Source organism: Oryzias latipes, chromosome 24, assembly GCF_053564925.1.
Source record: "Oryzias latipes strain Hd-rR chromosome 24, Olatipes_Hd-rR_3.1".
Taxonomy (NCBI): domain Eukaryota; kingdom Metazoa; phylum Chordata; class Actinopteri; order Beloniformes; family Adrianichthyidae; genus Oryzias; species Oryzias latipes.
This window is the reverse complement of record NC_136260.1, coordinates 15,832,134-15,845,940: the sequence shown is the minus strand read 5'-3', so window position 1 is coordinate 15,845,940 and position 13,807 is coordinate 15,832,134. Positions and strand designations below refer to the sequence as shown.

Genomic DNA, 13,807 nt, shown 5'->3' with positions numbered 1-13,807 from the left:
ACCAAAAAGATTTTTTAAAGAACTTCTAAATCCTGGGAAATGTTTTGGTAATCTTATTTATTTATTATGTTTGTTTCCATGTCAATGAAAGTAACTTCTGCAAGAGTACAAAATCCAAATAAAAAATAAAATAACACTCCACGATTGAAGCTAGCAGCAGTGCGCATGCGTTGCATTGTTGTTGTCGAAGCACAGAAAATTGTCCCTTGACCCGCACCATACAGGGACATGTAGCATCGTGTTAGGAGCCTAGAATTTGTGCTAATATTCTGTCATACATTTACCTTTTATAAAAAGGAATTCTCTTACTTCCACTAACATCTTTCCCGGAACACAGACAGGTTTGTTATTTTAGTGTTGTTGTTTTTTAGCTTTGGTGTATTTTAAAGCATTTTATAATTGTTTTTATCTGAGTCTTGTTTACCTGTGATGATTAGCTTTAAAAAAAAGCGCGTCACAATGAGACTTTTTAACCTTTAAAATCTGTATAGACTTCAAAAACAAACGTTCTATTTTGACAGAGAATTCTTGTTTTACTTGTTTTTATGCGTCAGGTTAAAAAATCCTCGCGTTAAGTTAACATCTCCGCTAAACAAAGGGACCGTTTCTTCGTGAACATGGTGAACGTTCACAAAGGCGTTCTCGTTGAATGGTAAGTAAAGTTTTAACAAACATTATTTTTTTAACAAGTTCTGTAAATTAACATTTTGAGAACTCAATTGTGTCTGATGGGATGTGTTTTATTGAATTAGTGACCCCGCCATGAAACAGTTCCTCCTTTACCTGGATGAGACCATGGCTTTAGGAAGGAAGTTCATCCTGAAGGACCTCGATGACACCCACGTTTTCATCCTGGCAGAGGTGGTCCAAACCCTGCAGGAAAGAGTCGGAGACTTGATGGACCAGAATTCCTTTCCCATCACGCAGAAATAACCTTTGACCTTTCCTAAGGATAATCTTTTTGTTTTGTTTTTTTGAGCTATGGAATGACTGGATTTGTTTCTGACATGCTTTAAAAAAGATCAATAAATTGGATTATGGGTTACATATAACTATCATTACTTGTAGTGATGTAGTTTGTAATTATACCTGCATCCATATTTTTATGGGTATTGGGGTGAGAAAATTTCCAGAAATTCTTTAAAAATGTAAAATATATCTAGCTGTGGTGGTCACGATGCATATTTAAACCCTAGGAAAACTGTACTAGGACTTATTTAAGTTAGTATCCCTCTGCCAGGTATACAATTTTTAAATATTTTAATATTCAGTTTTTAAGACATTTTCATAGACACTTTGCTTTATTTACAAGTCTCCTTACAGCCTCATGTACAAGCAGCACATTTTACAAACACCTGAAGAAAAATCATCTTAAACATAAGTGACATTCCCTTTGAAGAAAAAAAACACAAAATATACACATTTTACAAATTCATAACTCATTTATGAGGAAAAATAAAATGGAAATGCAAGGCACCGTTTAGAATAAAACATGTATTTGTACAGATCTGTTTTTTTTTTTAGATAATTGTAAAATAAACTTATCTGAATGTGCAGTATTTGGAAATGTGTTTAAAAAAATTAAGGAAAATTGTATCATTAAAAAAATTATAAAGGCTAAATTTGGCCATTAATCTGTAATCCATTGACACAATTGTACACAAATCTGTTTTGGCAAAGATGATAGAAATGTGCAAATTCAGAGCTGTCTTCAAAACGGCAGGCATCAAAAAAATAAAATAAAAATAAATGGTTGTATAAAGTGACATACCTGGTGGCGTAGTTAAAGCTGTAAATTTTTAAACATCTGAAGGTTTTTTATATAACTAGTGTTACTCATAGCTGCACATTTAATTTTTTCTCCTCATTTTTTTAAACTATCAGAGCAAAGAGGAATGATGTAAAGAAAAAAAAACAGTGGTTTAACACAAAGGAATAAAAGTAATTCAACCCAAAACCCCCATCAATGCTAATAGTAGCACTTTTCCCTGATCATTCGTCTTTAAGGTAGTGGAGAAGTGCTGGTTATGAAGAGTAAACTTTACAATCTTGATTAAACTAAATGGATGTTTCCTCTATAGTGAGCAGATGGCTCACCTTTCCAATGTGCAGTACATTCAGTAGATATGTCATCCAACCTTTCTTTATAAAAAAAAAAAAAAATAACATGTTTATTTACATTACAGTGTCTGATTTCGTGTTATCTCTGCACATGCATCTTATGTGCATCTTGCACTGCTGTTACAAGAAATCCTCAGGGCTTCCAACTGAAACAGAAGATGAGTGAGGTGCCGGCTGCATCAGTCACTGTCGCTCCCATCCTGGTACTTTGCAGTTGCTTTGACAGCACGGCCGTTTTGCAAAGGCATATCCTCATAATCACTTCTGTGCAAACACACAAACATGGCATTTCTTTAAAGTCGTACTCGTCTGTAGTACTGCTCCAATAAGTGAAGTAAAACGTACCCATAAATGACTTCATCGTCAGAGTCATTCAGCATGGAGAAAGCTGGATTATCCTTTAGCTGAGAGTCTGCAAAATTAAAAAAAGAAAATTAGTTTTTACAAAATGATCTACTTTACAATAAAAAGTTTTTGTTTTTTGTTTTTTACCTACCATAAAGGGCATTTTTAGAGGGTGAATACACAAATGCTAATGTGTACAAATAAAAGTTGAGCAGACCATAGAAGGATAAAAATTCAGCTGGTGAATATGGAGTCAAGGATGCAAATGGTACTTTTTCAAAATAAGTTTACCACAACTAAATATAAAATTAATTTAAAAGGATATAATTTTGATAGTGTGTTGACAATTCAGCCACAAAGTTTTCCTGAAGCGCCTTGGCACCAAACCTCAGGTAGAGGATGACCACACTGTTGGAGATGAAAAAAATGACATCAGATCAAAAATAAAACAGATGTTTTAAAAAAAATGATTAGTTCTTATAAATAAATACCTTATCATAAGAACCACAAAGGTCAGGGCTGTCAAAAACTTCAGCCGAAGATCTAAAGCACAAAAGACAGACATTTCCATTTTTACAGAGGGGCAGTGATCAATAAAAAAAGGTTGAATTCCGCGGTGATACCTGAGTAAGGCATGTTCTTCAGTTCAGAACAAGCTCTGACGATCAAGAATATTAGGTAGAGGATGTAGAGGATAACAACAATGAGGAAGAAGACCTTCATGCCCTGAAGAAAAAAAACAAGTTTATTAGCTTTGAAATATAAAACTAAGCCTGATAATGGCAAGAGTGTCATTCAAAATATGTTTTCTTCTTTGTTTACAGTTAGGCAGGAAGTACCTGAAAGTTTGCTATATCGATTTTGTATGAATAGGTGGGATCTTGAAGTTCATTAACCCTAGGTGGAAAAAAAAGGTCCTTAGTTCAAGACGCATTTAAAACCCATCTGACTGTGTCTGGAAATTAAACTAACGTTTGCCAGATCCCGAGCGTAACTGCTGAGAGCCACAGAAGACCCACGATGATCAGTTTGGGCAGGTAAAAAGTGAGGAATCTTCTTTCACCCTGCCAAAAAAAAAAACATGTTCAAATTCACAAGTTTCTATAGGAGGGCTTTGTAAATCCCGCCATGCACTGACCTGAACCCTTATGCCGTGGTAAACGCAGAGCCAGAAGAGTAAAAGAGAGGACAAGAAGAGAGCCTGAAAAAAAGCATCCAACGTTCCAGGAAACCAGCTGTTCACCAGGAAGGACAGTGGGAAGAACGGATCTAGATTTGAAAAAGAAAAAAAAAAAGTTATGTCACAAATGTCTGAGCAGTTAAACATTCCAAAGATTTAATACACAAAAGTTATCAATAACACAGTTACGCTTTAACTACAAATATAAGAGCTGGCCAAAAGCCTAGATGGAATTTCTTGTTCTCGAAAAGATCTACATTTGCAATTGAAACAACAAAAATAAGATAGAAAACATTGCAACTTCATAAAACATAAAAAACAGGCACACACACACAAAAAGTATGACATCAGAAATTAGTGATTAATATTGCGATAACGATATAACTTGCGATATGTAAACAAATAGCAAAACAACCAAAAACATCATTCCCATTTCCTTGCAAGAATTTGAAAATTATATTCCAAATGACCCTCGTCAACATACGAGGCAAATCTGATTGGTCAACAACGTGAAGGAGTCCATCCGATTGGTCAAACGCATAAAGGAGTTTATTTGATTCGTTAAATGCTTCAAGTTGCCATAAGATTGTTTTGGCACATTTACCATTTATTGCGATTTTTTTTGCAATATACGTCTTGCACAGCTTGACATTACGATAACGATAAATTTGCGGTATATTGTGCAGGCCTACTAGAAACTAAATTTACAGACGGTATGCATGATAGTAAACACATGGAAGCAGCACTGGTGGTTTAATCCCAAAATTTTAAAGTGGGACAGATTGAATATCAAGTTCTCTAGGATGGTTTTACATCCATGATTCCATCCACGGTATTCAAACTGTTCAATCTTGACATTAACAGGTTTTCAACTCATTATTACTCCATGCAGCTTTTTAAATACACTTTTCCTAATTAAAGTATTTTGCAGGACTGTCTGAGTCCAGAGAAAACTCACCGTTATAGAGCAGAAGCAAAGGCAGCAGAATAGACATCCATTTCTGCTCGATGCCCCAGTCTCTCATGGAGAATTTTCTTAGCGAATGAGCAAACATGCACTGTAACACAACAGAAGAAAAATCATCATCTCTATTTCAAAGAAATAAATAAATAGTCATCTTTTTGTCTTCTAAAACATTATAGTCAAAAAGAAAAAAATCAATGTTCTTACCGTCACCATGAAGGTCAAGACCACAAAGACGAAGCGGAACCAGATTTCCACTTGAGAGAAGGTGGGGTTATACATTTTCCACTGAGAGCAAAACAGAAACAAGAAAAATAGAATAAATTCTGAGCTTAAACAAGTAAAAATCCTTAGAGAATAAACATAAATAAATCCTTACATGATCCTGTTGTCACTTACCAAAAACTTAACCTTTATCTCATGTGTGATGTTCTCGAGGCCTTTAAAGCTGACCACCACCTTGTATTGGGTGTAGTTCAAGTAACCCAGATGGAGCACAATGATTTCATCACACTTCTGCGAAGAAATGGGAAGAAAAACATGTCAACAAATATAATCTGTAGGTCAGCTTTGGCGGTCAGGATGCTGAAGGACACTTACAGTCCCACAATGCAGCATCCGGGGTTTCTGGTGCACAGGATTGATGTGCATCACACTGGCATCCTGCATCACTCCCTTAAGCTCCACGTTAATCTCAAAGGGCTGCTGGAAGGCTCCCACTGACAGAGACAGCAGCATTGGTCATTAAAAAAGCTTTTAAGAACCAACAGCTCACATTCATCTGCCCTGGTAGACAGGTCACTGTGTGGTCTTACCGTTGCCCTTTTCAGCCTGCATCACGCAGGTGAGCCACAGCTGCTGGTTGTAGGTGGTGAGAGGAGGAGAAAGTAGATTGAAGGGTCCCGTCTGAAATCAAACAAGACAAAATGAGGAAGATGATAAAACCAGCAGACACAGGTATGTACAGTTGAAACCAGAAGTTAAGTTTTCCCACCGTTATACATGAAGTTAAAGTAAACTTTTCCAGTTTAAGGTCAATTACAATTAACAAAATTATTTCTATTTTCTATTTGTCAGAATATTGAGACTAGGGTTTTTTTAAGACTCATTTTTTTTGTCTGTTTTTATTACTTTTACCAAAGTCAATTTACATATGCTAAGATCATTATGCCTTTAAACAATTTGGGAACCCCTAGATGATGATGTCATCTCTGTGGAAGAATCTAATGAGTCTAATGACAGCATTTAAGTTCATTAGAAACACCCCTGTGGATATATATGTGTATATATATATATTTGGGCACATTTGAAACACGCTTGTTTGCAAACCATCATGGAACAGTCAAAAGACACCAGTCAAGATGTTAGGAAGACAATTGTGGATTTGCACAAGTCGGGTTCATCCTTGGGTGCAATTTCCAGATGCCTGAAGTCGCCACGTACATCTGTTCAGACAATTGTATGCAAATATAAACAACATGGGAAGGAGACGGGTTCTGTGTCCCAGAGATGAATGTACTTTGGTCCGACATGTCCAGAACAACTTAAGGACGAAGGCAAAAGATGTTGTGAAGATGCAGGCTGAAGATTGTAAGAATGTGTTATTATCAACAGTGAAACGAGAACTGCACAGACCTGGATTGAAAGGCTACTCTGCCAGGAAGAAGCTATTACTCCAAAAGAAACATAAAAAAGCCAGATTAAAGTTTGCTAATACACACAATAACAAAGACTTAAATTTATAGAGACATGTGCTGTGGTCTGAAGAAACTGTTTGTGGCCACAATGACCATCGTCATGTTTGGAGGAAAAGGGGGAAGCCTGCAGGCCTCAGAACACCATCCCAGCTGTAAAAGATAGGGGTGTTAGCATCATGTTGTGGGGTTGTTTTGCTAATGGAAGAACTGGTCCACTTCAGGGAACAGATAGCATCATGTGGAAAGAAGAGTATGTGGAAATATTGAAGCAACATCTGGAGACATCAGCCAGAAATCAATCAGAATCAATAAAGTATCTCTGATTCTGAAAGTTGAAGCTTGGGTGCAAATAGATCTTCCAAATGGACAATGACCTAAAGCACACTGCCAAACTGGTTACACAAAGTGGCATAAGAATCACAAAGTCAATTTTTTGGAGTAGTCACCACAGAGCTCGGATCTAAATCCGGGTGAACATTTATGGTCAGAGCCGAAGAGGCGTGGGCATGCATGGCGACCTACAAACTTGGCTCAGGTAAACCAGTTCTGTCAAGAGGAAGGGGCCAAAATTCCGACCGGAGAAGCTTGTGGAAGGATATCCAGGACCTTTGACCCAAGTACGGCAGTTTAAAGGCAATATTACCAAATACTAATGAAATGTATGTAAACTTTTCACTTTGATAAAAGTAATTAAAAATGTCTTTTAAAATAATCCTAGTCTCATTATTCTGACATTTAGCAAATAGAAATAATTTTGTTAGTTGTAATTGACCTACAACAGGAAAGATTTACTTTTATTTCATGTCTGACGGTGAGAAATGAAAGCACAGGTGTCTTTATGTGGTGTATGTAAACTTCTGGTTTCAACTCTTCATGTGCATCAAATCTTCAATTTGGCATAAAAAAAGAAGAGTCAAAAACCCCTAAATGGCAAGTATTTCCTACAAATCCTACACATTGTATATCATAATACCATTTGTTGCATTCAAAGAAATTTGGGTCTAAAATTTGGATAAAATTGATAAATTGAAAAGGCAAAACTGCAACCCAATATAGAATTAAAAACTTTAACCTCTAACCCTTTATGATGAAGCAGCTACAACCACCTTTATTAATACGATAGGAGATAGGCCTGCACAATATACCGCAAATTTATCGTTATCGCAATATCCAGCTCTGCAATATGCATATCGCAAAAGACGGCAAATATCGCAATAAATCGCAAACCCAAAATGTGTTAAAACAATCTTCTAGCAGCTTGAAGCATTTAACGAATCAAATAAATCCCTTTATGCTTTGACCAATCAGATGGACGCCTTCCCATTGTTGACCAATCAGATGGAGGCCTATTATGGTAGATGTTTGTCCCCCATGTTGATGAGGGTCATTTGGAGTATAATTTTTAAACTGTTGCAATGAAATGGGAATGATGTTTTTGTTTATTTTTCTATTTGTTTATTTACCGCAAATTTATCGTTATCGCATTATTGATCACTAATATCGCATATCGCAAGTTTTCCTCATATCGTGCAGCCCTAATAGGAGAGTTTAAATTTGAAAAATATCGTTATATTGTAAATCATAAACAAACAGGTCTCAAAATTTACTTTCCTTTCTGTCGCAACCTGTGTATATTTGTAAAAGCAAGAGCTAAAAAACAAAGTCATTAAAATGCTTATTTAAACGATTGTTAGTTTAGTGTTTTGATAAAAATAAAATAAAATAAAAAGGATAACAAAGTCTTAAAAGATGCTATTGCTATAAAAAAAGCATTTTTAACGGCAAACATTTCAAAAATAAAATCCAAACCATTTTAAGTGCCTTATATACATCTAAATACAAACAAACCATAAAAGTAAAAATGATAAAATTGTATTTCTTATTTTTGAGGGAAAGCATAACAGAAATAACAAACTAACAAAGGACACAGACCTGTATGAAATAATTTACTAGACATGTTTTTGTTTTTTTTACCTTTACAGAACTGTTTTTTCTGACCAGCTGATCCCCATTGTTCTCCTGTTCTTCTATTATCCTTGGGCCTGTACAAAACAAAAGTACTCATAAAAAACCCATTAAAACAATTTATCCATCGCTTAAAAAGTTGCCCTTTTTTATTGAAATCTCTAGAATTTTCTAATAATATTTTAAAAATGGACATCACTGAAAGCAGGTATAAGCATTTAATAAATAAAGCTAAAGGACTTGTCAAGGTTATGTCTTTTTCCCTAACAAAGAGAAAAGCCACACAGGAGGTGAGAATTTCTGTTAGACTTCTGCAGAAGGAGAAGCTTGTCTGTCACAGCGCAAAGCTTTCACAGAGGAGTTCTGCCTTCCCAGTCCAGTCTGTTTTTATTGGTGGCCGTAGTTGATAGCATAAAAGTAGGTCATTCAATCAAGCAGTACAGGAACATCATATCTTGTATAGTCAGCACTTTTCACGTCATTGTTTTCTTACTGAAAGATAGAACTATATTATGGTGATTATAGCATGTAAGCAAATGATAATTATGTAACCCTAAGAGGACTAATAAATTAAAATGTAAGTACAAGTAAAAAAAGAAATATATTATCCTGAAGTTTTATCAAGAATGAAAACTGCTTGTGTAACCAAAAATGTATTTCTTTATGCAAGATAAAAAATAAAATAAAATAAACTTATGAATAATACCAGCAAACAATTCCACAAAGTAAAATAATTTAAATAATCTCTTTCTTTTAAGCTCTTTTCTTCTGATTAAATCCAGAACCTCAACAACTGCAGGAATGCTAGCCTTACCCGCAATCCCAATGAAGACAGTAAGGCCAAAGCAGATCAGGAACACCACAAAGACCAAAACAAAATGCCTTTTCGACAAGGTGTACAGCCGCATTGGAGCCAACCTGTCAAAAGGAGGCAACAAGTGGGGTTAAAACTCATATAAAAACCACACCAATGTTTAATTTAATACGGCGTGCATTCAGGGCAGCTATGTCAACACTGCTAGCCTCCTAGCTATTTCATGCTAGCAGTGTCAGAAAAACGCTTTTAGATCTTCTTTCTCTCGAATGATGTCGTCACAAAACTTCTCAGTTGTGTTCGTTTAAAATATATTAAACTCACCGCTCCATTTCATTTGGTCTGACCTTTTAAAGGCGAGAGGAAACCTAATAAAAAAAACTAAAAAAAACTAGCCCTGTGAACTAACATCCGTGTATCCACATCCCCCTGCGACTGCCACAGGACTACGTCATCAAAAGGGAGGGGGCGGGATCACGTGACGATGATGTGACGACTTCAGTAGTTTATTCACTGCTGTCTGTCTGTCTGCCTGTCTGTCAATGGATGATAGTTTTTAAAAGAAAAGCTTAAAACCTTTTGGAACTTATGATTTTCTGTATGAAAAAAATCTAGCAAACTTACATTTTAAATGGTTTATTCAAGCATTTACATATTGCAAAAATAGGCTTCCTTTACTCACATTCAGCTTTAAAAAGTGTTGATTTGATGCATTAGGTACTGCTATTGGTTAATATCACATTGAAACACAAAAAATAACAAAATTAAGCAAAATAAACATATTTGTGCTTTTTGTTTGCTTGCATTTATTTGTTTAAAACCATATTCAAGGCCATTTAGCTGATTTAACTGTTAAAGTTACATTTGTTTGCACTGTTTACTCTTTGAAAAGGTTTTTTAAAAAAGCATTTCTTTTAGCCTAACATTGAAATTGTGACTTTTACAATCGACTTAATCAATGATTGATTTATATTCCAACGATCCAACCATGTCAGTCTGACAGAGGCACGATGAATTAAATTAAATCAACCTATATACCATTCTGAAATAATTTCAAAGTGGATTAAAAGCCAATTATCATTGATACTGGGAAAAAACATTTGGATTGAGACATTATAGGTTATATACTATTACGTAAAAATGACCAACTGTCATCACAGTGAACAAAACACACATGATGGCAGCAAAAAATGATCAAGAAATCGTTAACAGTCCAAAGTGTGGAAACACTTTGAATTTTGCAAAGACATGTTACCATATAGTGTGGGTTAATGTTCTAAAAATATTCCATGTGTGTTATTTTATGTGGAATTACAACAGTGAATGGATTCACCATTCATTCTTGTTTACTGATTTGTTTGTACCCATATTTAATTTATGCTTAATTGTTATTACTAAGAAATACAAGGGAGGTAGAAAACTTCCCCTGCACAGTTCAGTACCCAGATATTTATCTCTGAGTCACACTGGTTGAATTTTTGGCTAAATATGTCCTGGATTGATTTAAGTCAGTGAATCAAATCGAATCAGATGGTTCAAAAACCAAAATTGACTTGTATTGTTTTTCAACCACACATTATGATATAAATCAATCATTATTAAAATGAATCGTTACACCACAACTTACAATTGGTTACTTCTAGAGCTGTTTAAGTATGTATAACAACGTAACCCCAATAATCTTAATTTTTAAAGCTGTAACAGGCAATTTCTTAGCCTTTAAAGGTCAGACATGATACAAGAATGCGTTTTCCAATGGTCAAGGAGCACCTTGAATAACAACACACATTTAGATACACATACCTTTAACAGTAGAGGCCTCAGACGCGTTTAGAAACTGCACAAATCTACGACGGAGTTTTAGGGCCACGGTGAGGAAAAAAAATTCTGGCCAACATGACGAGATTAAAGTCGTCATGTCGACTTTAATCTCGTCATGACGAGAAAAAACTCGACACAAAGTTTCGAGAAAAAACTCGTCGTGTCGAGATAAAAGTCGAAATAAAGTTTCGAGATTAAAGTCGCAATATTGCGCGAGAGCAGTGAAGCTGAGTCTTTCAGGAGCATTCAGTGTTATGGCTAATGTTAGAGAGCTAGTGGCTTTGTAGTTAAGAGTTTACAACAGAGTTTAATGGCCACCAAAAAAAAGTAAATTTATTAGGAGATAAAAACTCGTAAATTTACGGGAAAAAGTTCATAGATTAACAAGGAGAAAACACCGAAGTTGTCTGTTTATCGGAGCCTAGCTTGAAGATGAAATATGTGGAGCCTTTTGTGAAGCTTTATTTTCGGATTATAGGTTTAAAACAAAGAGATTTTGAGCCTTTTGGCGACTCAAAATGAGATTATTGTCCGTGTAGCAGTCTTTCAGGGGTTCGGTGTCAGTAAAGCGGAGTTTCATCTGTAAAATAAGGAGCTCAGAGACACGTTTGGGTGTAGAGGATCGCTGCAGCCTTTATTCTCCTTTTCATTAGTTCGGTAAAGAGTTATTGAGGCCGGAAGTCCGAATCTGTGAATATCTTTCTAACTTTACCGAACTCTTTTCATTCACATAACCTGAAGTTCATCTGTCACATTACGTCATGAACCTGTCATCAGATCACCAATGCGGAAGTAAACAGTGTTACATACGCCCCCTCCTGCAGATGAAGCGACCCGTTTGATCATTAAAAAACAAAGATGAATGAAAATAGTCTGTTATATTAGCATTACAACGTTGAAAAAGGCAAAAAGTGCTTCTCCTCCTCAGACAGAAGCATCACACAAACATAGAGATCTGGTCTTTGGTGGAGGAAGAAAGGATTCAAGCAAACAGCTGCAGGGACACCCGATGGCTTCATGTTCATCGGGCTGCAGTGATCCTGCAAACCAACCATCAATAAATAAAACTTTAATAACTTGTGAATCAATCAAATGAGCCTCCAGACATTTGGAACGTTATCAATTAACATTCAGCTCACCTGTTCAGCTACGTTTAGTCGGTCTGATCTGCTGCTGCACGGCGATCACCTGCTGCTCTGCATGCTCACTTCCACAATAATCTCGTAAATTTACGATTTTTTTTCTCTCGCGCGCAACATTGCGACTTTAATCTCGAAACTTTATTTCAACTTTTATCTCGACAAGACGAGTTTTTTCTCGAAACTTTGTGTCGAGTTTTTTCTCGTCATGATGAGATTAAAGTCGACATGACGACTTTAATCTCGCCACGTTGGCCATAATTTTTTTTCCTCACCGTGGCCCTAAAACTCCGTCGTACAAATCTGTACATACATCGATTTACTTTTTTTTACAGTAGAAGCACACGGAATGTTTGATTGCTTCACATTGTTAAACATGAATCAGAATTAAAAAAAAACAAACAACTTTTGCTGCTGTTATAACAGCGGAGGCACAATTACATATTTGATTTGTGTGTGGAAGCCGGTTTAAACGTACAGTTGCTAATGTGAGATGCTATTTAGGGGAGTTGTCGCGTTCAAGGGCCGACGTCTTACCTATAAAAGCGATCATCGTGGTAAGGCGTCAGATCATCCTTTAGCTCGTTGTAGGCCTCCTGGATTTTCCTGCAGAAATACTTTAGCTCTCTGTACAAAGGGTTCTCCAGCCCGGACGAATAGTCGGTGTCCATTATCACCGCGAGCGGACTGACGGAGAAAAAAAATGGCGATGAGGAAACGACCCACACGGGCCTCCGTGAACAGGCACAGCCGCCTCTATTGTTCCGAGCTTTTATTAAAACTGCAGCCAAAGCTGTTTGTTTGTCTCTTTTCCAAAGGAGGGAGGCAAAAGCTTTTTTTTAAATAATAGAGGGGCAGAGACAGCTGCCAGCAAATCACCAGGGTCACGTGGTTAGTTTCAGCACCACGGAGAGAGACAGATTGTGTTGCGTTTACTGACGCTGTTGATGCGACAGATTCGCTCACAGGCCTTTTACTGTTCTTCCAAAAGAACTCAATAAAGAAAAAACCTATTACTCAAAAAGGTTAAAAGAATATTCATATAGTAAATTAGGATTTATTTACACATCTGACTGTCGCAACCTTATAAAAAGAATAAAAACCGAAATTATTTTAGAAAAAAATCGCACATTTAGTTTTTTTCCCCACCATATTTAAAATACACTTTATTTCTCCTTCATATAATAAAATTAAATTTACATACAAAAGTTAAAATTCTTTGATAATCTGTGTATGTCTTAACTTTGGGGTAATAATGACTTTATTGGGTTAAATCAATGTAGATTTGCCCTGACACTATAATTGCGGATCAACAAACATGCTTTTCTTGACAAAAAATTTGAATTCATGCAATGATCCACAAATGTAATTATTTTTAAACATTATTGAATGCATGATACAAATGTTTAAAAAAATAAGAAACTTATCAAATAAAGACCATTTTATCTAGCCATGATCTTTGATCATTTGTCAAGCAAAAAGTTAGATTCAGTAAACTACCAAAAGTGTACAATGTTTTCCATGTTACTTAAGTAAATGTAACCTATTACTTTCCATCAACGACAACAAATGCAATTGTTTGAAACACAAAAATGTAAGTAATTTTTTTTTTTTTGCAAATGTTTCTTCAAAACATATGCAACAAATTTAAGGGCTTTTCCCCTCAAGACAAAGGTCAAGCTTGCACGAAATAAGCTCAATTATATTTCTTGAATATTTTTCTATAAACCTTTACATATAAAATCTCAAAGTTCTAATTAA

General features: G+C 35.7%; 2 protein-coding genes across 4 annotated transcripts; one reads left to right on the top strand and one right to left on the bottom strand.

Moving 5' to 3' along the window:
* Positions 1 to 204: 204 nt before the first annotated feature.
* Positions 205 to 1,058, top strand: gtf2h5 (general transcription factor IIH, polypeptide 5). The gene is made up of 3 exons (XM_020714569.3): positions 205 to 341; positions 555 to 652; positions 753 to 1,058. The coding sequence occupies exons 2-3, from the start codon at positions 618 to 620 to the stop codon at positions 931 to 933; spliced, it is 216 nt and encodes a 71-aa protein (XP_020570228.1). The 5' UTR covers positions 205 to 341; positions 555 to 617; the 3' UTR covers positions 934 to 1,058.
* Positions 1,059 to 1,282: 224 nt separating this feature from the next.
* Positions 1,283 to 12,964, bottom strand: tmem181 (transmembrane protein 181). Of its 3 annotated transcripts, none has more exons than XM_023953111.2 (17): positions 12,584 to 12,964; positions 9,087 to 9,190; positions 8,282 to 8,349; positions 5,426 to 5,516; positions 5,211 to 5,329; positions 5,010 to 5,126; positions 4,818 to 4,898; positions 4,605 to 4,704; positions 3,605 to 3,735; positions 3,439 to 3,530; positions 3,306 to 3,363; positions 3,090 to 3,192; positions 2,958 to 3,009; positions 2,792 to 2,874; positions 2,618 to 2,707; positions 2,467 to 2,533; positions 1,283 to 2,385 (listed from the first exon to the last, which is right to left on the bottom strand). In XM_023953111.2, the coding sequence occupies exons 1-17, from the start codon at positions 12,715 to 12,717 to the stop codon at positions 2,301 to 2,303; spliced, it is 1,575 nt and encodes a 524-aa protein (XP_023808879.1). In that variant the 5' UTR covers positions 12,718 to 12,964; the 3' UTR covers positions 1,283 to 2,300. The 3 variants fall into 3 exon arrangements, with proteins under 3 accessions (XP_023808879.1, XP_023808880.1, XP_023808881.1); XM_023953112.2 differs by lacking the exon at positions 12,584 to 12,964 and adding an exon at positions 9,411 to 9,552; XM_023953113.2 differs by lacking the exon at positions 12,584 to 12,964 and adding an exon at positions 9,434 to 9,547.
* Between the last annotated feature and the right edge of the window lie 843 nt (positions 12,965 to 13,807).